This window comes from Kockiozyma suomiensis (assembly GCF_038497685.1).
Source record: "Kockiozyma suomiensis strain NRRL Y-17356 unplaced genomic scaffold V2V93scaffold_20, whole genome shotgun sequence".
Lineage (NCBI taxonomy): Eukaryota > Fungi > Ascomycota > Lipomycetes > Lipomycetales > Lipomycetaceae > Kockiozyma > Kockiozyma suomiensis.
In genome coordinates, this window is record NW_027117683.1 from 32,605 (window position 1) to 54,178 (window position 21,574).

The 21,574-nt window shown below is 43.4% G+C and overlaps 11 protein-coding genes across 11 annotated transcripts; 8 read left to right on the top strand and 3 right to left on the bottom strand.

The window, feature by feature from the left end:
- The first annotated feature begins 70 nt into the window (after nucleotides 1–70).
- On the top strand, nucleotides 71–2,180 carry V2V93DRAFT_351532 (ribonuclease H-like domain-containing protein). The gene is made up of 2 exons (XM_066907987.1): nucleotides 71–422; nucleotides 479–2,180. The coding sequence occupies exons 1-2, from the start codon at nucleotides 129–131 to the stop codon at nucleotides 1,949–1,951; spliced, it is 1,767 nt and encodes a 588-aa protein (XP_066763031.1). The 5' UTR covers nucleotides 71–128; the 3' UTR covers nucleotides 1,952–2,180.
- A 267-nt stretch (nucleotides 2,181–2,447) lies between these two features.
- Nucleotides 2,448–3,545, top strand: V2V93DRAFT_376459 (uncharacterized protein). The gene has a single exon (XM_066911752.1). The coding sequence runs from the start codon at nucleotides 2,550–2,552 to the stop codon at nucleotides 3,303–3,305; it is 756 nt and encodes a 251-aa protein (XP_066763032.1). The 5' UTR covers nucleotides 2,448–2,549; the 3' UTR covers nucleotides 3,306–3,545.
- Nucleotides 3,481–4,805, bottom strand: V2V93DRAFT_376460 (mitochondrial carrier domain-containing protein). The gene is made up of 3 exons (XM_066911753.1): nucleotides 4,510–4,805; nucleotides 4,401–4,440; nucleotides 3,481–4,344 (listed from the first exon to the last, which is right to left on the bottom strand). The coding sequence occupies exons 1-3, from the start codon at nucleotides 4,555–4,557 to the stop codon at nucleotides 3,560–3,562; spliced, it is 873 nt and encodes a 290-aa protein (XP_066763033.1). The 5' UTR covers nucleotides 4,558–4,805; the 3' UTR covers nucleotides 3,481–3,559.
- V2V93DRAFT_376464 (AMMECR1 domain-containing protein) lies at nucleotides 4,792–6,151 on the top strand. The gene is made up of 3 exons (XM_066911754.1): nucleotides 4,792–5,288; nucleotides 5,351–5,413; nucleotides 5,470–6,151. The coding sequence occupies exons 1-3, from the start codon at nucleotides 4,975–4,977 to the stop codon at nucleotides 5,771–5,773; spliced, it is 681 nt and encodes a 226-aa protein (XP_066763034.1). The 5' UTR covers nucleotides 4,792–4,974; the 3' UTR covers nucleotides 5,774–6,151.
- A 672-nt stretch (nucleotides 6,152–6,823) lies between these two features.
- V2V93DRAFT_329580 (N-acetylglucosaminyl transferase component-domain-containing protein) lies at nucleotides 6,824–9,545 on the top strand (the record flags this gene model as incomplete). The annotated part of the gene is made up of 2 exons (XM_066907631.1): nucleotides 6,824–8,300; nucleotides 8,365–9,545. The coding sequence occupies 2 exons, from the start codon at nucleotides 6,824–6,826 to the stop codon at nucleotides 9,543–9,545; spliced, it is 2,658 nt and encodes an 885-aa protein (XP_066763035.1).
- A 311-nt stretch (nucleotides 9,546–9,856) lies between these two features.
- On the top strand, nucleotides 9,857–12,333 carry V2V93DRAFT_340550 (natural resistance-associated macrophage protein-domain-containing protein). Its single transcript, XM_066907794.1, has 2 exons — nucleotides 9,857–11,863; nucleotides 11,918–12,333. The coding sequence occupies exons 1-2, from the start codon at nucleotides 9,978–9,980 to the stop codon at nucleotides 11,961–11,963; spliced, it is 1,932 nt and encodes a 643-aa protein (XP_066763036.1). The 5' UTR covers nucleotides 9,857–9,977; the 3' UTR covers nucleotides 11,964–12,333.
- Nucleotides 12,334–14,172, top strand: V2V93DRAFT_376471 (uncharacterized protein). The gene is made up of 3 exons (XM_066911755.1): nucleotides 12,334–12,779; nucleotides 12,840–13,028; nucleotides 13,082–14,172. The coding sequence occupies exons 1-3, from the start codon at nucleotides 12,466–12,468 to the stop codon at nucleotides 14,097–14,099; spliced, it is 1,521 nt and encodes a 506-aa protein (XP_066763037.1). The 5' UTR covers nucleotides 12,334–12,465; the 3' UTR covers nucleotides 14,100–14,172.
- V2V93DRAFT_376472 (natural resistance-associated macrophage protein) lies at nucleotides 14,014–16,164 on the bottom strand. The gene is made up of 2 exons (XM_066911756.1): nucleotides 14,424–16,164; nucleotides 14,014–14,367 (listed from the first exon to the last, which is right to left on the bottom strand). The coding sequence occupies exons 1-2, from the start codon at nucleotides 16,127–16,129 to the stop codon at nucleotides 14,322–14,324; spliced, it is 1,752 nt and encodes a 583-aa protein (XP_066763038.1). The 5' UTR covers nucleotides 16,130–16,164; the 3' UTR covers nucleotides 14,014–14,321.
- Nucleotides 16,165–16,499: 335 nt separating this feature from the next.
- On the top strand, nucleotides 16,500–18,568 carry V2V93DRAFT_376476 (Aldehyde/histidinol dehydrogenase). Its single transcript, XM_066911757.1, has 3 exons — nucleotides 16,500–17,043; nucleotides 17,103–17,270; nucleotides 17,326–18,568. Exons 1-3 carry the CDS (start codon nucleotides 16,792–16,794, stop codon nucleotides 18,502–18,504), a joined length of 1,599 nt encoding a protein of 532 aa, XP_066763039.1. The 5' UTR covers nucleotides 16,500–16,791; the 3' UTR covers nucleotides 18,505–18,568.
- V2V93DRAFT_376478 (uncharacterized protein) lies at nucleotides 18,523–19,024 on the bottom strand. Its single transcript, XM_066911758.1, has 2 exons — nucleotides 18,867–19,024; nucleotides 18,523–18,800 (listed from the first exon to the last, which is right to left on the bottom strand). The coding sequence occupies exons 1-2, from the start codon at nucleotides 18,960–18,962 to the stop codon at nucleotides 18,639–18,641; spliced, it is 258 nt and encodes an 85-aa protein (XP_066763040.1). The 5' UTR covers nucleotides 18,963–19,024; the 3' UTR covers nucleotides 18,523–18,638.
- A 129-nt stretch (nucleotides 19,025–19,153) lies between these two features.
- V2V93DRAFT_376480 (H+-ATPase G subunit-domain-containing protein) lies at nucleotides 19,154–20,265 on the top strand. The gene is made up of 5 exons (XM_066911759.1): nucleotides 19,154–19,268; nucleotides 19,334–19,372; nucleotides 19,499–19,541; nucleotides 19,610–19,710; nucleotides 19,768–20,265. Exons 1-5 carry the CDS (start codon nucleotides 19,266–19,268, stop codon nucleotides 19,930–19,932), a joined length of 351 nt encoding a protein of 116 aa, XP_066763041.1. The 5' UTR covers nucleotides 19,154–19,265; the 3' UTR covers nucleotides 19,933–20,265.
- The last annotated feature ends 1,309 nt before the right edge of the window (nucleotides 20,266–21,574 follow it).

Below are 21,574 nucleotides of genomic sequence, written 5' to 3' on the forward strand. Positions count from 1 at the left end.
AGTTTGTAGAATGAATTTCGTCGAGGATTAAAGTTTCGATGGTTGGGACTATTTTTTCAATACTACATCTAGAGTACACAATTTTCTGATTTCTGTTTCTAGAAGAGAAGAAACGAAGGCTTTTCTAAATGGCAGAAGAAGCAATGGATTTTGAGAGTCAAAACTCGCATATTTTGAGTGCAGTTTTGAAAACTACACAGGCAGCCTCGAAACTCGCCGCCAAAGACCTGGGATATCATAAGATGCTCGAACCAGAACTTGCTGAACGACTGGATCGTAGTTCGGCTAGACTTATGGATATTGCTAGTTCTTTGCTTGATGCTGCTGGAGCTGGATTTGGGAAGAGTGTTGATGGAGTTGGTGACCTTTCTGCGCGGTGGAAGGAAATTGAGGAAGTCAATGATACTATGTTTGAGAGAACGGTGTGTTTTTCTGCTGTTGATTGATGTGGGCTACTACTGACTTTTATGTATAATAGGACACGTATCTTGATATGGTTTTGAACAATAAATCTTCAACACTTGAAATACTCTCAACCACATCAGCAGCACAGCAACAGAAACTACCACAAAAGAGACGATTAGATCCAACGATCTTTAAAGCGGACATTGAGAAACCGCAACTTCAATTTAAAATAAAGTGTGATAATTTTGCAACGATACCCTTTAAGCCTTTGTTGACGACAAAGCCTAACGCAAAAGTGCCGCTGGCGGAATCATTGCAGTTGGCGTATCCAGAAAAGGGTGCGATGCCTGTGTATAAGAACCCATACGAGAGTGAGATTGTGGGGGCAAAGTTTCCAAAGCGACTGCTAAAGATCACAAAAGCGATAGATCCTATGCCATTAGACACTACAGAGCCCATTTGGATTGACGATAGGAAGGGACTAAAGACCATGTTGAAGGAGCTGAAGCATGAAGACGCAATCGCGGTTGATCTCGAGCATCATGATCTTCGATCATATATTGGATTGGTGTGCTTGATGCAGATCAGTACACGTTCACATGATTTTCTGATTGATACCTTGAAATTACGGACAGAATTGCAAGTTCTGAATGAAGTGTTTACGGATCCGAAAATTGTTAAGGTGTTTCATGGTTCGCGAATGGATGTGATATGGCTACAGCGAGACTTGGGATTATATCTGGTCTGCATGTTTGACACCTACTACGCGGCGCGGGATTTACAGCTGCAAGGCCGATCGCTTGCCTTTTTGCTGGATACGTACTGCGGATTTCTGGCGTCGAAAGAATATCAAATGGCAGATTGGAGAATCCGGCCGCTGACGAAGGAGATGGCAGCCTATGCGCGATGTGATACGCATTTCCTGCTAAATATTTTTGACAAGCTGCGTAATAAGCTTGTGGCTGAGAACAAGCTTGAATCAGTGCTGGCTAGCTCGCGTGAAGAGTGTTTACGATACTACTCGAGCCCAACATATGATGACGAGAATGGTACCGGCGCTGGTGGATGGCTAGCACTGCGCGAGAAGTTTAATATTTTGAAGACCGAGGATCAGCCTTTACTGCGGATGCTAACGAAGTGGCGCGACCAAGTGGCGCGAGAGGAGGACGAAGGAATTCGATATGTGCTGTCTAATCGGTCGATACTTAACATTATCCGGGCGCGCCCCGTGACTACGGCGGGGGTGTACAGAGCGGTAGGCTCGAGTGTGAACGAGTTGGTGCAGAGGCGAGTGGAAGAGATCATTAAGATTGTAAGGGAGTCTGATGCAGTGCAAGAGCCTGAAAATGAGGTTACCATGACTGATGCAGGCGAGGCCGATGAAGAAGAAGTTGCGGTTGACCATAACGAGCCTGAGAGGGAGGAGTACGAGGCGAGGCGGTTTGCGTTGGCAAAGCAGCTGTTTGAGGAGAATGGGAGTACGAGTACGAGCGAGAGCAAGATCAAGCAGAGCCGCAAGTCACGGTTCTGGGGCAATGTGCTATAGGACGCTGTAAGATATAGTAGCCGAGAATGGTATATAGAAATTGTTATCAGTGCTATCAGATGGAATGAGGATTGCACGTGCTTTGAGTCCAGGTGATGAGCCCTTGACTGGCCGGGCCGCAAAGAACAGCTGCTTCTGAAACAGCTGCTTCTGAACAGCGATATGCATCTATGTCTGTCTTGAGCTTGTAATTATATTCATATTTAAATCATATCTGATTTCAATTTAAAAACAGTATTAAGGCAGAAAGCACTATCAATTATGATTACAAATTGGCAGCCTATTCCAAACCGCAGCGAATTCGGATCAATCTTATCTAATATGCACTAAATGTTGATGCACTTATGCTAAACTTTCCTAAATGCGTCAGCGCTGAGAGTATATGACAATATCTCGCCACTCATTGGTCAATATTAAACCTGACCCTGAAGACGAGCAGTGGCCAGGCTCGCTTTTATTAGGGCCTCTCCGCTTCGTCATCTTTGCTTCCTCCACCGCATTCTCTTTATCCACATTCTCTATCCACACAGCTTTTCTTCCTTTCCTTTTCCTCAACAAATCCTCTTTTTCTTATCTATACATTTCAATTCATTTTCAAATGTCGCTGTATTCATCCGCAGCGCGCAATATCGCGCTTCCGCTTGGCCGGTCGTCCTTCCGACGCTTCCTTCAGACTCAGCAACTGCAGACTCAGCAGGTCGCCGTTCACCATTTTGATCCCGCACTCTCGAAGGCAAAGAAAGTTGACTCGCCTGTGCCTATGTGGAGAAGACATAGTCTGAGTGCGCAGTTGCCGGAATCAGAGTTCCTCAACTCGATCTTTGACTCCGAGACGCCGCCTTCGAAGGAAGTTCTAGCAAAGGCTCTGGACGGAGTCAAGAAGCAGCCGCAATCCGTTAAGGAGCATCCAATCAAGTCTGCTGCTGCTACTGCTACTGTTGATGCTACTGCTGACACGACTACTACTGCTGCTACTGCTGCTACTGCTGCCGCCCCCGCACCAAAGACTTACCGCAAGTTCAAGCCTCGGAAAGCTGCCATGACTATGACCCCGAACGCCGTGGCTCACATCAAGGGTTTGCTGGCACAGCCATCGCCCAAATTACTGCGTATTGGTGTCCGCAACCGCGGGTGCTCGGGGCTGCAGTACCACCTCGAGTATGTTGACAAGCCGGGCAAATTCGACGAGGAAGTTGTCCAGGATGGCGTCAAAGTTTTGATTGACTCCAAAGCACTTTTTAGCATCATCGGTTCGGAAATGGACTGGGTCGACGACAAACTCAGTAACCGGTTTGTGTTCCACAATCCCAATATAAAGGGAGAGTGTGGATGCGGCGAGTCTTTCATGGTCTAAGCATTTTGATTCTCAAATTGTTCTTTTTTTCCTCTTCTATGAGCTTCACATTTTATGATTTTTAGATGGGTCATACATTAGGTCTACGGGATTAGCATTCGCTGTTTGCATGCTTTGGGTAATTGGTTTTTGGATGTCATTGTTTAAAGACAGTCATCAGTGGCGTTTTTTGGGTCTCATTGTATCATTTTTATTCTTTACATTTGCATAGTAGATTACAAATACTAATTATTTTACAAACAATATCTAATTGATCATCCCAATAACCTCATAGTCAGCTCGACGCTCATGAATGTACCAGCGCTGCAAGGCGTCGCACGCAATAAAGTTGGCACCAAACCTCGCCAAAATCCAGCCAGTCCGCCACTTCTATATGTTTTCCTTGCGGCATCAATCGCACCTTTGTATACACTGTCCTTTCCGAACTTGTCACTTTGAACTTGACTTTTGATCACGTCAAGCGGATAGGATCCTAGCCAGAGTACCTCGCCGGCGAGAGCACCGCAGCCGGCTACTTTCCAAGCAGGGATCTCGTCCCGTTTTACACCTTGAGACTGTAATTTCTGCATCAGATACTCAAAAGTAAGGAACCAAAGACCGTACGCTTGGGCTTCGCGGAACAAAGTTACGAATTGACCGCGAAAAATACCACGGAGACCTTCACTGGCATAGATCTTGCGGACTGCGTCGGTGGGTCCAGAGTAGAGCTTCTCGGTGTGTCGCTGGGTTTGTAGAAGAATTCTAATTTGCTCGACGGGACCTGCGACTGGACTATTAGCAATACCGGCGACTGCGCCAGCGAGATAGAATTGTGGAAGAGTAAGTTGTGGGGAGTTCGAGGATGAGAGAAGGTATCTTCTTGCTTCGTGGAAAGCGTAGAATTGAACAGAAACGCAGACGCCAACACCAAACAAAGGAGACGCAGTGCCTTTGTAGAATGCTAATGGTCCTTCTGAAGCAAGGGTTTTGCGGAATGCTTCGAGGGGCGAGGAGAACTGGCCTGTCTGCAGACGAACTTTGACGAGATCAAACGGTTGGCCTAACAAGTATTAGATTAAGTAAATAGTTCGCAATCAATCAGTAGTGAAAATTTACCAATGAGCACTTGAACTGCACCACCAACGAATCCAGCCGTCTGAACAATAAGTATTAGCTGAGGTTGACGACATAAAAACTGTAGCGCTGATAAGAGATAGTAACGTACTGTATCTTTTACTTTTCTCGACAGAGATGCGTCGGTAGAGTCGGCCATTAGGAGATGAATACACAAGCAAATATCTATTGAAAGCAGTTATCAATTGACAAAATATTAGGAATCGATATGTATTGGAAGCTTTAAAAAAGATTAAAGCAAGCTTTCTAATCGATGACGCGATCGTGAACTATAAACTTTAATTGAAGTGTACTGCTTATTTGTTCTGACCGTACCTTTTCTTTTTTTGGCTGATTAAATCTGATTACAATTAGTTCAATATAATGAATATAACTGTAATATATCAGTATTTACTATTAGGATTATGAAAACGAGCAGATTCAGGCATATACACTAAAATATCTGCACAAACCCCATACACCCTCGTTCGCACGTTTTGAACTCCCAAATCATCACCGTCAGTCAGCAGATCATATACTATACATCATTATATACAGCTTAGAATAGAGATAAAAGATGGCGAATGCAGGACAATGTGCATTTTGCTTTGAAGTTTTAGTTGCTCATTTTGAAGGAAGATCGCCCGCTCCGCTCTCGGTGTTTACAAAGGCAATCGAAGCAGACTCGTCCTCGTCATCACTTGAATCGACGACAAGTGCTCTGTCGTCTACCTTCAGCGCAGCTGCAGCTGTGTCGGCTTCGACGTCGACTTTTCCTTTATTTGTGACGTGGAACACCATTGGAAAAAATGGAACGAGGCTGAGAGGTTGTATTGGAACTTTTGAACCGCAGCCATTGGAGAAGGGACTTGCAAATTATGCCAATATCGCGTATGTATTGATTTGCGTACCGAGTTTGATAATTCCTGCTGATCTTTTTCTGCGGGCTCCAGGGCATTCGATGATACGAGATTTAGTCCTATTTCGCTGAAAGAGCTGCCCTCTCTTGAGTGCGGGTATGTTTATTCGTTCAGAAGGCGACGATCAGTAAGACTAACTTCGTCTCTTATAGAGTGTCTTTGTTGACTCATTTCGAAGACGCGGATGATGCCCTAGATTGGGAATTTGGTACGCATGGTATTCGTATTTCATTCTCTGTTTCCTCGCGTCGATATTCGGCTACATATTTGCCGGACGTTCCGCCGGAGCATTTTGTATCTAAAGAGCAGACATTAGAAAGTCTTGTGCGTAAAGCAGGATACACTGGGTCCAAGAACTGGAGTGAGCTTCAAATCAAACTTGTTCGATATCAGAGCTCGAAGGCTGAGATTGGGTATCTGGGGTTTTTAAGCTTGAAGAAGAGGATTGCTGTCTAGGTTTGAGATTGAACTGGTTTATGGAATTGGCGAATAGGAAAGGTATTTGGGCGTTAAGACGGAGTTAATGTTTTTATATTCGATAGATCAGGTTTTTTCTATATTGATTGAATTACCTATTGCTGTTTATACTGTATGCTTTGGTTCGAATTCATTATTATATCTTAGTGTCTTCCGCAGCTATAGACGATGAGATATCTGTAGTTACGGAATGTGAAGATTAGTACACTAAATAATACTAATTCCAAATTCAAAAATCAGAAAATAAACATGCTGAATAGGTTAGTACAGCAAAGTATAGTGAAGTATAGTAAGGAAACTAAGTATCGTATTCCAAACTCCCAAAACGGACGGTGAGCAAAAGTCTCGAAGTTTAGTTACAAGCCGACTCGAGCTCATACAAAGAATATTTAGCTCTTTAATTACTTCAGCACTCATTTTAGAATATTATTGTGATACTCTATATATTACTCAATTGCTTTTCATTTTACTAAGAAATAATGCCCTGTTGACTATAAAGTCCTCAGATTTATTCGAATATTATCGACACATCTCAACAATTCATCAAAATCAATATCGAGTAGATGCGTCTAGTATTCTACATCCTTGCGTCATTCTTATTCTTTGTAACTGGCTTTATTTCTCACAAATTCAGAGTATTTCCGCTCGCGTTCGAATTCACTGCCTATATCTATCACCGAGGAGTCCTTGTATGTCTACTCGAGTTATCATACAATCTATCCGTTTTATTTGTTTTGACCAGTTTGAAAATATAGGAGCGTCTTGGTAAAGCTTTTGGTGTTTTGACACTCATCTTTCTGGCACTTCTAGTGCCCGTAGGCATTATTGCATTGCGAGAGTCTGAAAAAGTATCAATTTCAATATCATTTCAAGACCAATGTATAAGACCAACTAATGACTTTTTAGAACAATTCGGAACGAGGCAGACGAATTTCAGCTCGTGATCAACTTCATCGACGTGGAAGTTTTTGAACAAGTTGTAGTTTCGCCATGATTGCTGTGCCAGACAGATCAACCGCTGACGAAGGGATGAGTGCCGACTTCTCGTCTTCATCCTCTGACTCTCCAGTCTCGCCAACTTCACCATTGCCAATCAAACCTTCAAAAAAAGAACTGCAGCAGAGTGTTCCACAAAAAGCAACAACAGCCAAAACAACATTGGCGACGACGACGATAACAACAACAACAACAACAACAACAACAACAACAACAACAGCCGCAGCAGTATCGGCAGCGAAGCCTGGTGATTCAAATTTGAGCGACAAACGGAATCGAAATGGTAGAAATCTTCATATATATCTACCTTCTTCTCAAATCGGGATTCGTCACGGTGGAACTACTATATCCGGCGCACGTTCAGTCCCCGTCTCCTCGGCCAGTTCTCCTACAGAGGAAATTTCGACTCATCATAGATTGCTGCACGAGCGGAGCAGCTTGCGTCGCGATATAAACGACCACAAAAGTTCATCTGGCAATCCTACTATAGCTAATCAGATTCCAAGCAGACCCCCATCTGACCTGCATGATGCACAGATTGAGAATCTTTACAGAGTAGCGGGACGAAAAGAACGTATAGTATATGACTACAGCGCGATATTTTCGTACCGAGAAAGCGTCCGATCTGCTGTGCAATTACGAAAGCAAAAGCCATGTATGACGCGCATATTTTGGCCTACAGACTGTTTATGTGCTATAACGGGCGTCATTGTCGGATTTCAGAATTCAATGTCTGACTTTGTGGTTGTTTCAATATATTCTGGAGTTGATGTTGATACTTTGAAGAAAATAGTTCAAGATAAGGAAGCTCTTTTTGGAGATAATTCGGATGCAGATGATGCGTTAAATGTCTTGTTTGATCTTTCAAAGTTTGGAGTTGTTGGGACAATTAATTGTCCAGGCAGTGACGCGAATGGGTTGCCACTACAAGTTGTCACGACAAGTGCTGAATCTACTCCAATTGTTCGCTCAAAAGATGCAACAACATTTCAGATTATATATTATGAGAGACCCGTTCCGAGGAAACTGCAATATTTCTCATTTGTGCCGATCACACTTGAACTCGCGGATAGAAGTTCTGTCAATAGCGCTGAAGATGAGGATAGTCAGGTATTAAAGAAGCGACAAGAGCTGATATCTCAGACAGAGAAACACGCAAAGTTTGGATTTGAGCAGACTGATGTCGAGAATAATAGTCTGCGAAATTGGATGGATGAGATAAATTTTGCTTACGATCTTGACGCGCTGGTGAATGATGCCGTGGCAAAGGTTATAGGTCAACATGAAAACTGTGAGAATGCATGGGCCTCAATGAGGAGATTTGGATGGGTTGCCGCAAGAAAAGGAGTTCAAGTTTTGTCCTTCATGTGGACTGCTACGCTGGTGATGATGATGTGGGCTGTCATCGGTGGATTGATGGTTTACAGAGTGCTCACAGAGGCGGTATTGTTGGTTATTGAGTGGTGCCCGAAGGATTCATTGCCTGCCCTCAAAGATGTATCTGCCACTGGTCAGTTTTTGCTATTCTTTTCTTTATATCATTCTTGATGGATGACTAAAATTTTATTGTATAGTTCAACAGTTGGATTTACGCCTACAGCAGGCAAGCTACTGGCCGATTCAGTACATCACGCTGCGGAATCAAAAGCGTAGTCTGCTAATTCAGACTACATTCCAGCCTGAGTACATAAGGTTTTATAACAGTCTTTGGCTAGTCGCCAACGATATTATTATTGGTGCTGCTGTAGGATCATACATGATTGACAATCGGCATTCGATAGTTTCATTCGTGGAATACTGCATCGACGAAATTTTGACGACCGGATTGAGACAGACGATTGAGTGGCTTATGGACTGGCCTGGTGGTCTTAAACTTAATAACGAGCTAGTTGCCTTCTTTGGCGAGTTATTTTTGTGGGTGATTGAGTTTTGGAGCAGCACATTGCGACTCTTTAGACATTGCTTGCCAGATCTGATTTACCTATTTGGACTCTCTGGATTTGTCGGTGCCACGTTCCCTATTGCACTGATTGCTGATTTCATTTCATTTTTGACAATACAGATATATTCATGCTATTTGGCTTCAGCGAGGATCTACAATTGGCAATTGACGTCGCTTGTTTCACTGTTCCATTTGTTTCGGGGTAAGAGACGGAATGTACTGCGAAACCGAATTGACTCTGTTGACTACGACCTTGATCAATTGCTCTTAGGAACCCTTCTATTCACTTTGCTCACATTTTTATTACCGACAGTGCTGGTGTTTTATCTCACATTTGCTGGGTCACGGTTAGGTATCATTGTTGTGAATGCGATGCTGGAAAGCTCGCTTGCCTTACTGAATCATTTCCCGCTATTTGCAATAATGCTAAGATTGAAGGACTCTAAACGGCTTCCAGGAGGCATTGAATTTGAGCTTGCGCAGCCTGTTGCGGCAGACAAGAAAGAGATGAGATCGCAGATGGTTTATATTAAGCTGAGACCGATTGCGTTGCCAATTAGGGCGATGTTCCAGCAGTACTTTTTACTAAGTAAGCGGATTCAGCGTCATTATCTCTCATTTAGAGTGGTGTCCCTGCTGTTGACAGGACAGTTTGTGCCCATTCAGAGAAGTAGGCTGTACAGTTTACAGTACTCGATGCTGCCGGAGCAGAGGTTGGCGATCCGGGAGTTGTGGAGTAAGTTGAGAGAGTATAGTAGGGTGGTTAGTGGCGAGTTTTGGGAGAAGTTGGCTGCTGTCGCGGGGCGACGGTAGCGGGCGTTGTATCATATCTGAGTAGTCGGGATGGAGTAGTCTTTATTGTGCATAATGGAAAGAGATGAGCCGTTCGGGAAGGAACGGAGTAGTCGGAAGAGCGCAGGGAAGAGTTCCGGGTAGATGACAAAAGACTTATTATAAGCACAAGCGAACATCATACAGCATTGACATTAAAACCATCAAATATACACTTTATTTGATTAATACATACTCAACTTCGTAATCTAATAGTCTGTTGCTGGCTAAGCACAGAGCGCCCATCTGCCTAAACCTTGCCCGCACTACTCCAAACCTAGCTGGCTTTGCGTGCTGCGGCACGAAAGTCCTCCTTGGCTCAAATACCAAATACTCTCCTCCGCTCTCTTCCACTCCTTCTCCGCGCCTTCTTTCCGGCTGCTCTCAATTGCGAAATCTTTACCGGGTTTTGCTATGAATTGTCCGACTCGCGATCCAGAACCGTCCGGAGACGCGCGGTATAACCAGAATCCGGACGCGTTTGATGCTGCCTTCTCAACAAATGCCTCTGCAAATGCAATGGCGAACCGCGCAAGAAGGACTAATCCAGATATAGATCTTCTTGCGGGAGATACTGGAATACTATCAGACGACCAACCGCCTGGAATCACCACTTCCTTCGGCCGCGCGGCCAATGGCGGCTCCGGTGTCGGCGGCGGTCGTGCCCGACGCGGCAGTGCTGCAGCGATGTCCGCCGTCGCAAAGAAGAACTGGGCACATATGCGCAAGTCAATGGATACTACTGCAACCGTGGATGAGTATGAGCTGGACTCGCTTGATCCCGGGTCAAGGCGTCATCCAGGTCGATCTGCTGCGCCTGCACGGCCTGATGAGTTTGTTGATGATTATGTTGACCTTGACGCTCTTGCTCCGCCGCCCGTGTATAATAAAAACTGGTTCAGAACGCTTTATTTTCGCACAAAAGAGGCTTTTTTTAAGTACATTCGTTTTGTGGGCCCTGGATTTATGATTGCTGTGGCGTATATCGATCCAGGTAATTATGCGACTGACGTGGCCGCCGGAGCCATTTTTCGCTTTCAACTTCTGTTTGTTGTTCTTTTGTCAAATGTTTTCTCAATTTTTTTACAAGCCTTATGTGCCAAATTGGGCTCAGTTACCGGTCTTGATCTTGCTCAGAATTGTCGAGCACATTTTCCGCGCTGGCTATGTGTTATTCTGTACACGCTCGCTGAAGCAGCTATCATCGCTACGGATCTCGCTGAAGTTATTGGTACTGCCATTTCTCTAAACATCCTTTTTAATATTCCTCTCGTTGCTGGAGTCGCAATTACAATTGTTGATGTCTTGATTGTGCTGGTGGCCTATAAGCCCAATGGATCTCTAAAAGCCGTACGCTGGTTCGAGTATGCCGTTGCTGCGCTGGTACTTGCTGTCGTTGTCTGCTTCGGTATTGAGCTAAGTAAAATCCAAAATACGACGTTTGGTGAAATCATGTCTGGATTTCTGCCTTCACGCACTGTCGTCGTTGATCGTGGCCTTTACTATTCATGCGGTATTATGGGCGCTACAGTTATGCCTCACAGTCTCTATCTAGGATCCGGTCTTGTACAGCCTAGATTACGTGAATTTGATGAAAAAGAAGGTAATTTCTCGTCAGATCCAGGTGACTCGCTTGATGATGTAAAATATCGTCCTTCGTTAGCTGCTATTCAATATACGTTGCGATTCTCGATTGTTGAACTTGCTGTCTCGCTAGTCACATTTGCTTTATTTGTCAACTGTGCAATTTTAATTGTTTCTGGTGCGGCGTTGGCGGGGTCTCCTCGTGCCGTCGATTCTGATTTGTTTTCGATTTACGATATGTTGACTGCAAATCTTTCTCCTGCCGCTGGAACGATTTTTGCACTTGCATTGCTGTTTTCAGGACAATCCGCTGGTATAGTATGCACTCTTGCCGGACAGATGGTTTCTGAAGGATTTTTACACTGGACAATGACGCCCTGGCTTCGACGACTTATCACTCGCTCAATAGCAATTGTGCCTTGTATTGCCGTGGCGGGAACTATTGGTCGAGAAGGCCTTGGTGATGTGCTAAATCTCTCACAAGTTGTCTTGTCGCTTATGCTTCCGTTTGTATCGGCTCCTTTAATATACTTTACTTGCCGGAAGCAGTTTATGCGAGTGCCCGTTATTGTCACGACTCATGGTGATGAGGATGATGATGAGGAAACTAGTTTTGATTTAGATCGGAGCGGAGTTGAGTATGTTGACCTGTCGAATGGGAAGTGGACTACTATCAGTAGCGTGGTAATCTGGCTGTTTATATCTTTCCTCAACATGTGAGTTTTCTATTTAACTGATGGAGAGAAAAATTACTAATTACTGTTATGTAGATATCTTATTCTGCTATTGATTACTGGAAACGCAGATCCCGATTAATGATTGAATTTGGATACGACTCATTTCATTTTCCTTTCCTTTTTTATCGTTTTAATTTGATATCGTACCAATCATTTGGGTATTGTAATCTAATTGCTACTTTGCATCAGTAATCTCATCAGCTGGAGAGAATAAAAGATACGACAAATTCATGATATCTGTTTGAGGAAGAAACAAAAGTCTTACAATTTCTCTTTTCTGCTTTTGTTGCGCTGCTTTTTTGTCTTATTTAACTTTCATCTCTTTTTGGTGTGCATGTATTACTTTCTAATAAACGATTTGCTATTTGTCCCTGTTTTTCCTTATAATAGATTGCAGAATATGTATATTTTCTTTCGTTCATGTATTCGAATACATCATCTCACAAACTTACGCTCTGCTTGTATTAAGGTTTCAATATGAGAAAATCCAAAACCTCGAAATGCTGATTTCCGAAATTAAACATCATCTTACAAATGATCTAGGTTAGCAGCGCAGCACCTCTCCTAAAAAGAGCAAAAATATGCCTAGTCGATACAAATTTATATTAAGGACGTCGAATGCTGAGGATTTACGAGTAATCTGGAGTCTAGGTGACGAGTTTCTGCAACACGACCCGTTAATTCGAGATTTGATCTGTACTATTCATGACAATTTTTTCGATTTTTTTCATACTCGAGATGAACTAGAAGCTTTTGAAAGATTATCAAACGAAGAGAAGGAACAGGAAGGGAGTTTGTTTGAGGCAATCGAGTATAGGTGCTTTGATGAGGATGGATTCAATTTCTGTCTATGGCATACCGTTCGCAATACTCTAATCGATGGGCAAACAGTAATGTACGGTACCTTGACTTTAATACTAAAGAAATGAAGCACTAACAGCTTCCTTATTTCTAGAATTGAGAGAATAAATCCTGAGCATGAAAGACCGGCAATTAATTACTTTACCGCCCCACATGATTTCTTCGCCATTGAACCACTTCTTTTATCGACGGCTTCAGTAGAGCAGGTCTCATTATTGACAGAGCAATCAATAACTACTCCCGAAAAGCGAATAATAAAAGTGGATCAGACAGCTCCAATAGCGTAAGCAAATTTTTGAGTTCTCTTTTTATAACTGGCTTTTGACATCCATATAGCACAAGTACGCCCAATAAACGTCAACAGCTAATACCTTCCTTTACTGAATCTCCATCTACACAAACTACTTTAAACGCGACATCTTCACAACCATTCAAAGGTCTTCCGTCTACAAAGGCGCGGAATCTACGTCGTCGGCGCGCGAAGCAACGTATACGTGAACAAAAGCTGATGTTAAGTGAGGTATCCTCTACAACTGAGGAACAGAATAAACTGGAAGAAGCAAGAAACAGAGTATTACAACGAATCCAAGCTATTCCCATCGACACCGACGATGACTGCGAGACAGCAAATCAAATTGAGACCGAAGTGAACATTGAAAAAGAGGATGAAAAAGAGGAGGACGCTAGAAATCTTGTAGCTGCAAATCGCAGTTACTTAAGTCGTCTAATGAGTTCTTTGAAGGCTACGATTGGTGGCGGAGATAAATCTGTGAACGAAAAGTCTGAAGTCGCAGTAAATGACGAACTCGCGAGCGATAATGAAGAGGATGAAGATGAGAAAGTCTCATCAGATTTGTCGTCGGATGACGGCGATGAGAGTGAGATATCAGATGAAGACGAAGACAGCGTTGCAGAGAATAGAGAGGGCGCAAGTAGTACCTCTAGTAGCTCTTCAAATAGCACTGATTCAAGCGACGATGAAGAATCACAAGAAGAGTCAGAAGAAGAACCAGAAAGATACTCTAGTGAATCAGATTCTGATCAATCATCTGCAGAAGAGAACAGATCCCAAGAAATCCCTTATAACAACACGAGTCAAAAAAGTGGAGAACAACGTCATGTAACTGTTCTAGCAGAGTCAGTTGAAGTAATGGGTCCTACACAGCAAGAACTAGATATACCACCATTCCCATTCCAACAAGTTAATCTGACAAATGATTGGAAGCCTTTATATCCTCCCACAACCTACAGCAGCCGAAACAGCAACAACGACAACGGTAGATATGCTTCGAAAAAGAGAAAAGCAGGGTATAGTAAGTTGGATAATACTAAGCGGAAACGACTCGATGTATAGTCAAAGTATCTTGGAATGTATTATAGTTTTTCTGACAAGCGTTTAAATCATTAAAGAGTGCTTTATCCAACAATCATCCAACTAACCAACTAATAAAAAACATATTCTCGCCAGACGTGCGCAATCCAATAAAATCATTAGCGCCCTTTCCAAAAATGCAACAGGACCTCCGAACACATGCGACTGGCAAAATACAAGAAAAAAAGCAAATCATCCAACAGCCTAACCAATTGTGGCTTCACCAGTACCCAACATTACGACAAGATAGCTAACACAGTGAGAATTAGTAAAAAAACAACTATACACATGTCGAGCAAAACTTACACATTAAGACCCGTGATGAATAACCAAATCGTTATCGCAGCAATAGTGATAATAATATTATTTGACATATCAACAGTTACCAGCGCAACACGTTCAATTTCTGCATCATTCCGCCGACTCATATCGGCCATTGATAATGCATCATCTTGATCTACAGCAGTAGCAGTAGCAGAAGCAGTGGCAGTTAGATTAACAGGAACCTGCATGAAACGCTTTAAACAGGTAAAGTAAATCAACGGCGCAGTAACAAAAGGAAGTAAAATCGACAGCATGACCTGCGATAAATTGAGCACAACACTCAGCCCTTCTCTGCCTACGGCAGCGGCAACGGCGATACACGGTGCGACAGCGATGCTACGCGTAATCACTCTACGCAGCCACGGACGAAGAGACCAATGTAGGAAACCTTCAGACACCATTTGACCCGCAAGAGTACACACGATTCCAGCTGACTGGCCTGAAAAAAGAAGGGCAAGGGCGAAGACGGTACCTGCAGCCTTGCCGAGGTTTGACGAGAGCATCTGGTAGATGGAAAACAGATCGGCATCGGAGGCACCAGGAGTATCAGATAAAGTTGCAGCCGCCACGATGAGAATTGCCGAGTTAACAAATAATGCAAATGTAAAAAGAGCGATGGCCTGCTCAACAAGAGAGTACTTTAGAGCATGATTGATAGCTGCTAATGAAGGACGATACTTGGGTTCATTGTTCACATCTTCGGGTACTGCAACATAGGTTCCGGCATTTATATCATAGTCGCGCAAGCGAGGCTGGATTAATCCCGAGCCTAAATATAAGCTGTGAGGCATGACAGTAGCTCCAAGAATACCACAGGATGCATATAGCCCATCGCTAGAGACGACAGTCCTTGAAGGAAGGTATCCTTTGAATACTTCACCAACGGAAGCGGTAATGTGAGTTAGCTCGACACAGAAGCAGATAACGACAGCCAAAACAAGTAGTGCAACGGCCTGCTCAAACCAACGCAAGCCCTTGAGAGATCCATTAGGGCGATAAGCAAAGAGGACTATGAGCACGTCGAGAATTGTGATTGCGACGCCAGCTACGAGGGGAATTTTCAAAAGTATATTGAGGGCTATTGCGGTTCCAATTACTTCCGCAAGATCGGTAACAATAATAGCAGTTTCAGCAAGGATGTAAAGGACAATGCAGAGCCAGCGAGGCAGGTGCGCGCGACAGTTCTGAGCCAGATCAAGACCGGTGACGCAACCTAGCTTTGTGCAGAGCGACTGTAGAAAGATAGCGAAAATATTCGCCAGCAGAACTACAAAGAGAAGTTTGAAGCGAAAGGAAGCACCGGCGGAGACATCGGTAGAGTAATTACCGGGGTCAATGTAGGCGACGGCGATCATGAAGCCCGGGCCGATAAAGCGAATGTACTTGAGCAGGACATGTTTGGCAGCAAGATAGAAACTTGAGAGCCGCGAAGAAGGGGCGGGGAAGTATCTGGCATGGGAAATAGATGCAGAAGATGAATTTTCAGTAGCAGGAAAAGGAACGGTGGAGGAGTACGATTGATTCTTTAGTTTGGTGCTGTCGGAGGCGAGGTTGTCCATCTCGAACTCGCTAATGATGCCGATCGCGGGACGGCTCAAATGCAGAGCGTCGCTCGAGGAAGTAAGCGAGGGTATGCCAGTAGCTGAGCCGGACGAGAACCCACCGCGGCTGCTTGCTAAACTAGCCATTGTGGTCTAATTGAAAAGACGAGAGGAGGTGACGTAGTAACGGAAGAGGAGGCAGAGGCAGAAGAGTAGGAGGGTTTGCAGGGTAAATGTACTTTTCTCGTCGCGATTTCCAGGCGTCATGATAAGGATGCATTTGCCTGTTAATCTTCATAGTATACTCTTCTATTCTACAGTTTCTATATTCCATATTCATCGCCTTCCAATAAGCAAATAAATATCCAGTATTGTTCGTGCCGCTACATTCGAGATCAGAAACCCATAACAGACATTGTCTCAATAGAGTTTCGATATGCTTGCAACATACGGGTCTAGTACTACACCCGTAAATTGTTTTATCGGGAAAGTTGTACACATTCACTTTGTTAACCATGGCCCCAAAGTACGTCGCAGAAGCAGTCGCTTGGTACTTCAATGCGACTCCAGAGATATCAATCAATATCAATTGGAGTGACAGCACTTGGAAATGGCTCGTTCTAACTCTCTCGGCTATTGTTATCCCTTTTTTTCTCCCGCGACTTCGCAAACCAGCGATCTCAAAGCCCATCTACAAGTTCACATACAAATTCCCACCCGAGTCGCAGCCTGGTTGGAAGCCTTCAACAGCTAACCTTCCGGTTGATACATCTCCAATCCCAATTCTGCGAACCAAAAATGCGCCTCAAATGATTCAATGCTACTGTCCGGCAACCGGAGCCTATCTTGGCCGACTCAAAGCTACCTCCAAACCAGACGTCGACACAGCTATCGCCAAATGCAAGACCGTCCAAGAGACAAATTGGAAACACACTTCTTATGATGAGAGGCGGAGAGTACTGAGTACCCTTCTTACGTTTCTCAAAGAGAACCAAGAGCAGGTTGCTCGTCTTGCTTGTCGCGATAGTGGCAAGACCATGATAGACGCTGCCCTAGGAGAGGTAATCGATTTTTTTTCTTTTCAATTGAATCAAAAGCGATACTAGCCTATTAATTTTAGATTTTGGTTACTTTGGAGAAGATATCGTGGACCATCAAACATGGCGAGTCTTCTATGAAGCCCTCTAAGCGCGTCGGACCGGCAAACCTTCTCATTCGCTACAAAGACGCCGAGGTGGTTTATGAACCTCTGGGAGTCGTGTTGGCTCTTGTTTCTTGGAATTATCCGGTGTGTAGAGAATCTACTTTTATTTGTTCTAGGGAAATTCTAATAATTACTGAAGCTGCACAACATTCTGAATCCGATAATCTCTGCGCTTTTCACAGGCAACGGAATTGTCATCAAATGTTCTGAGCAAGTCGTCTGGTCGTCAACTCATTTTATTGCAATGGTCCGCAGCTGTCTTGTGGCTTGCGGTCATTCGCCTGACATTGTACAATTGGTATGTCCCTGGCCTGAAGACACCGATGCTCTAACTTCTCACCCTTCCATCTCTCACGTCACATTTATCGGATCGAAGCCTGTCGCACATAAAGTTCTTGAGGCTGCGGCCAAATCTTTAACTCCCGTTACTGTTGAACTAGGTGGGAAAGACGCAGTTGTAGTCCTTGATGAATATCAAAAGTCTTGGAAAAACTGTGATGCCTTGGCTTCAGTTTTGATGCGTGGGTCATTCCAATCTGCCGGTCAGAACTGTATTGGAATTGAACGCATCATAGCTCAGCCCAAGGCCTACGAAAGTTTAGTTGCTACTCTCAAAAAGCGTATCCCGGTACTCCGCGTAGGATCCGTTCTCGACGAAACGCAGTCAATCGACATGGGCGCAATGATCAACAGTGAGCGGTTCACTAGTCTCAAGTTTTTGATCGACGATGCTGTCTATCATGGCGCAAAGTTATTATGTGGAGGACAAGCATACAGTCATCCACAGTATAAACACGGTTCATACTTTGAGCCAACGCTCTTGATTGACGTCACCCCAGAGATGCTAATCGCGCGTACAGAGCTTTTTGCCCCTGTGATGGTCCTCATGAAGGCCACATCTGTTGACGACGCTATTCGAATGTCTAACGCACCTGATTTTGGTCTCGGAGGTTCCGTATTTGGTAAACGAGGCAGCGTAGCGACCGAGCGAGTCGTCCGCGAAATGAAGACAGGTAATGTGGCCGTGAACGACTTTGCCACGTTCTACGTCTGTCAACTTCCATTTGGCGGAGTCAAAGGCTCCGGTTATGGTAAGTTCGGTGGAGAAGAAGGGTTACGTGCTTTATGTTTGGCAAAGAGTGTATGCAGAGACAAGTATCCGGGAATTAGCACTAGTATTCCAGGAGTTGTGGATTATCCGATCATGAATATGCAGACTGCTTGGCAATTTGTCAGGGCGATGAATGTTGCTTCGTATGCGAGTGGAGCATGGGAATTTGGGTGGAATCTTTTGCAGCTTGTGCTTAATCTCAAGTAGTAATTAGGATCCAGTAAAAAGCAGTGAAAGTATGTATTGATAATATGAATAGCTATATACAATATGAAGTAATTAAAAAAGCCAAAACTCCGAAAGTAGAGAGAAGAAAAGAATAGGATTTGAGCAGAGCGCTATCAACTTTTGCCAGAACTAGACTGCAATGATGAGGAACTTCGGTCAACTGGTTGCGCTATTTCATATTCCTTCTGTAAAGCTTGCTGCATTCTCAGTTCATCAACACGCTCCTGCTTTATTCTTTGACGTTCCTGATCATGCACTACTCCCTGATACATATTCTATACAAAGCACAAAACAGACGGGTTAGAGATTGTTAAAGGAAAAATTGAGAGAGGTGAGCATACATATTCTTCTAGTTTTTGAATGTAGTGGACGCCGTATATGATTCCGACCGTCAAGACGGAGACAGAGCCAAGAGTGATTTTTGAAGCCAGTGACATTGCTCCTTGGTATGTAAAGAATGCTATGAAAAAAATTTCTTAATCAAAAGAGAGAATCATTTACCAAAGAATATTATTTTACACTTCTTCAAATCTGGGTTACACATAATTCGTGAATCACATTTATCACAAACCCGTGACTATACGTGACTAGTATCCTAAAATGGACGTTATCGGTGGCTCGAAGAGGGCAACCCAAAGTGTATCTCGAAATTTAGGACACTTTTCCTTTTTCTCTCTCTACCAAGTCATTTACCGTTTCACAATCTCTCTTGTTTGTTGAATACTGATTGATAATTTATAATGGTACTAACACGTTATTTTACTTTTATCTTTTTCGAGTGAATTGCTAATTTCTGTTTGATTGATAGTCTGCTCAGAGCTCTACCGGAATCCAGACCCTTCTCGAGGTAGGTTCTCACTTCTAATTAAGCGTCATGTGCACTCTAAGCTTTTCCTTGAGTCAATGGCTCTTAAAACGTGAAAAATAAAAAAAATAAAAATTGCTAACCTTGTGTTTTGCTGATTGATTAAAGGCAGAGAAGGAGGCTCAGGCTATCGTTGCCAAGGCTCGTGCTTGTATGTATCCTTTTCTTTCTCTCGCCAGCTTACTTAGGACAAGTGTAGATAAGCTAATGGATATTCAGACCGTACCCAGAAGCTAAAGGATGCTCGCTCTGAGGCTTCCAAGGAGATTTCCGCTTACAAGGCCTCTAAGGAGACCGAGTTCAAGGAGTTCGAAGGACAGGTATGAAGCTCTTCTTTCCCTATTAATTAAATAGACGGCACTAACCTTTATAATTAGCACTCGAGCTCTAACAGCAAAGCTGAGGAGGAGGCAAACGCTGGTGTTCAGCAGGAGCTGATTGACATCAAGGCCTTGGCCGCAAAGGCCAAAGACAGCGTCATTGTTGAGCTGATCGAGGCCGTCACCAAGCCTACTCCCACACTCCACATCAACGCCCAGTAAACGCTTCCTACTTTGTGAATTTTTTCTTTTTATGGCAATTCAAAGAGAAAGAAATAAAACGATATCGACCGAGAGGGTGTTGCATTTTGTTTGTATAAATGGTATTGCTGTTCAAAGAGTTTTAGTTTTGTTGCTGGGTCTTGTTAGCGCTCGCCTGGTTTTGGACGAACGGCGGGTTGTGTCATAATAATATATATAATTCGTACAGCTGATTTATTAACGCGTATTGTTAAGCTAAAAAGCACCCACTTCAATCGAGGAACAAACTTAAGCACTGTTTCGAAGTCATTAATGTTCTTTTTTTTTTTAGTTTTTAGTACCTCATAAACTGAGTATTTGATCTATCGAAGTCGTAAGATGTTTTTCTCCTACCTTTTGATAGTCTCTTTCTTGCCTCTTATTACTGCAGTAGACATCCTTCTTCATCCATAGTAATTTTGGCTAATTCCGGCCAATCGCGATGCCATTAGCTTATGCGGAAAGGGGCTTGTAATGAATGACTAACCTGTCGAAGACTGATTACAAATATTATTAGCCTTCTTTGTTTGATGCTCGACATATCTATCTGCATTGTTATTGTCAAGCATCTCAACTTCTTGTGGCTCTGCATGAAAATTGGATTTTCGTTGAGATACGTGCAATTTTAGGGATATAAGGCGCTTACAGACGAGTCGTAGGCCTACGAACACGTCGAAATGGCATGGGCATTTGGTACTGAGTAATACCTTGCACAATGCTTGCGTAGTTGTGGCAATCACGGACAGGCCAGCAAATAGCAAGATTGTATTCCTACTGCTGTGTCAGCTTTATGAACTGGTTGGTTGCGACTGCTCGCATACCTTTAAGAGATATACAATATCAAAGCAAGATACATGATTTGTACACTGGTCGTTTGAGAGAATACAAATAGTACATGACTGATGTTCGAAGTTAATCCTCTTCCCATTTGATTTCAATTTAAAAAACCAAACATTTGTTGAAGTGCAAGACGATGCTGAGATGCACCGCGATTACTAGGAGTATTAGCGGCAGCAATGACTATCATTACGCAGACGGGAACCTGCCAGGTGGAATCATAAAGATCGGTACAGGCAGCTGCTTTTAATATTTGTGTTTCGTTAAAATAGCAATAGGAAAAATATACAAATTTGTTTTAGATGAAAAATACCAAGAGAGCTGATTATCCAGTTTTTCAGTCCGTTATCTGTCGAACTGCTAGTTGTTTTATTGCTTGAGTACGCTCAACTGCATAATCAATTATTATCTGCTTGTTTTCATAGGCTGAGACTATGCGGCTACAATCCGGGATAAGAGGTTCTGCTAGGTTGACAAAAAACACAAACTGATTCATCTGACTGAACTTAGATGAGGATACGAATTCAATAATGTAAAACTATCTGACCTGTACATTGTTGATAAGATATGTAAGTAAATACAGATGAGCCAAATTTATTCTCTGTAAGCTTTTGACTTTATCTGTTGATGGCAGACTCAATTTTGAGTCGAATAGCGCTAGTTGACAGATCAATCTCACTGCTCGACAAGCTAGTGAGCGATAGGGACGCAGCCCACAACGACTATAGACAGAGAGAGCTCATTTGGCCACTATCTTTTACTAGAGTTATCATAGTTTGGTTAAATT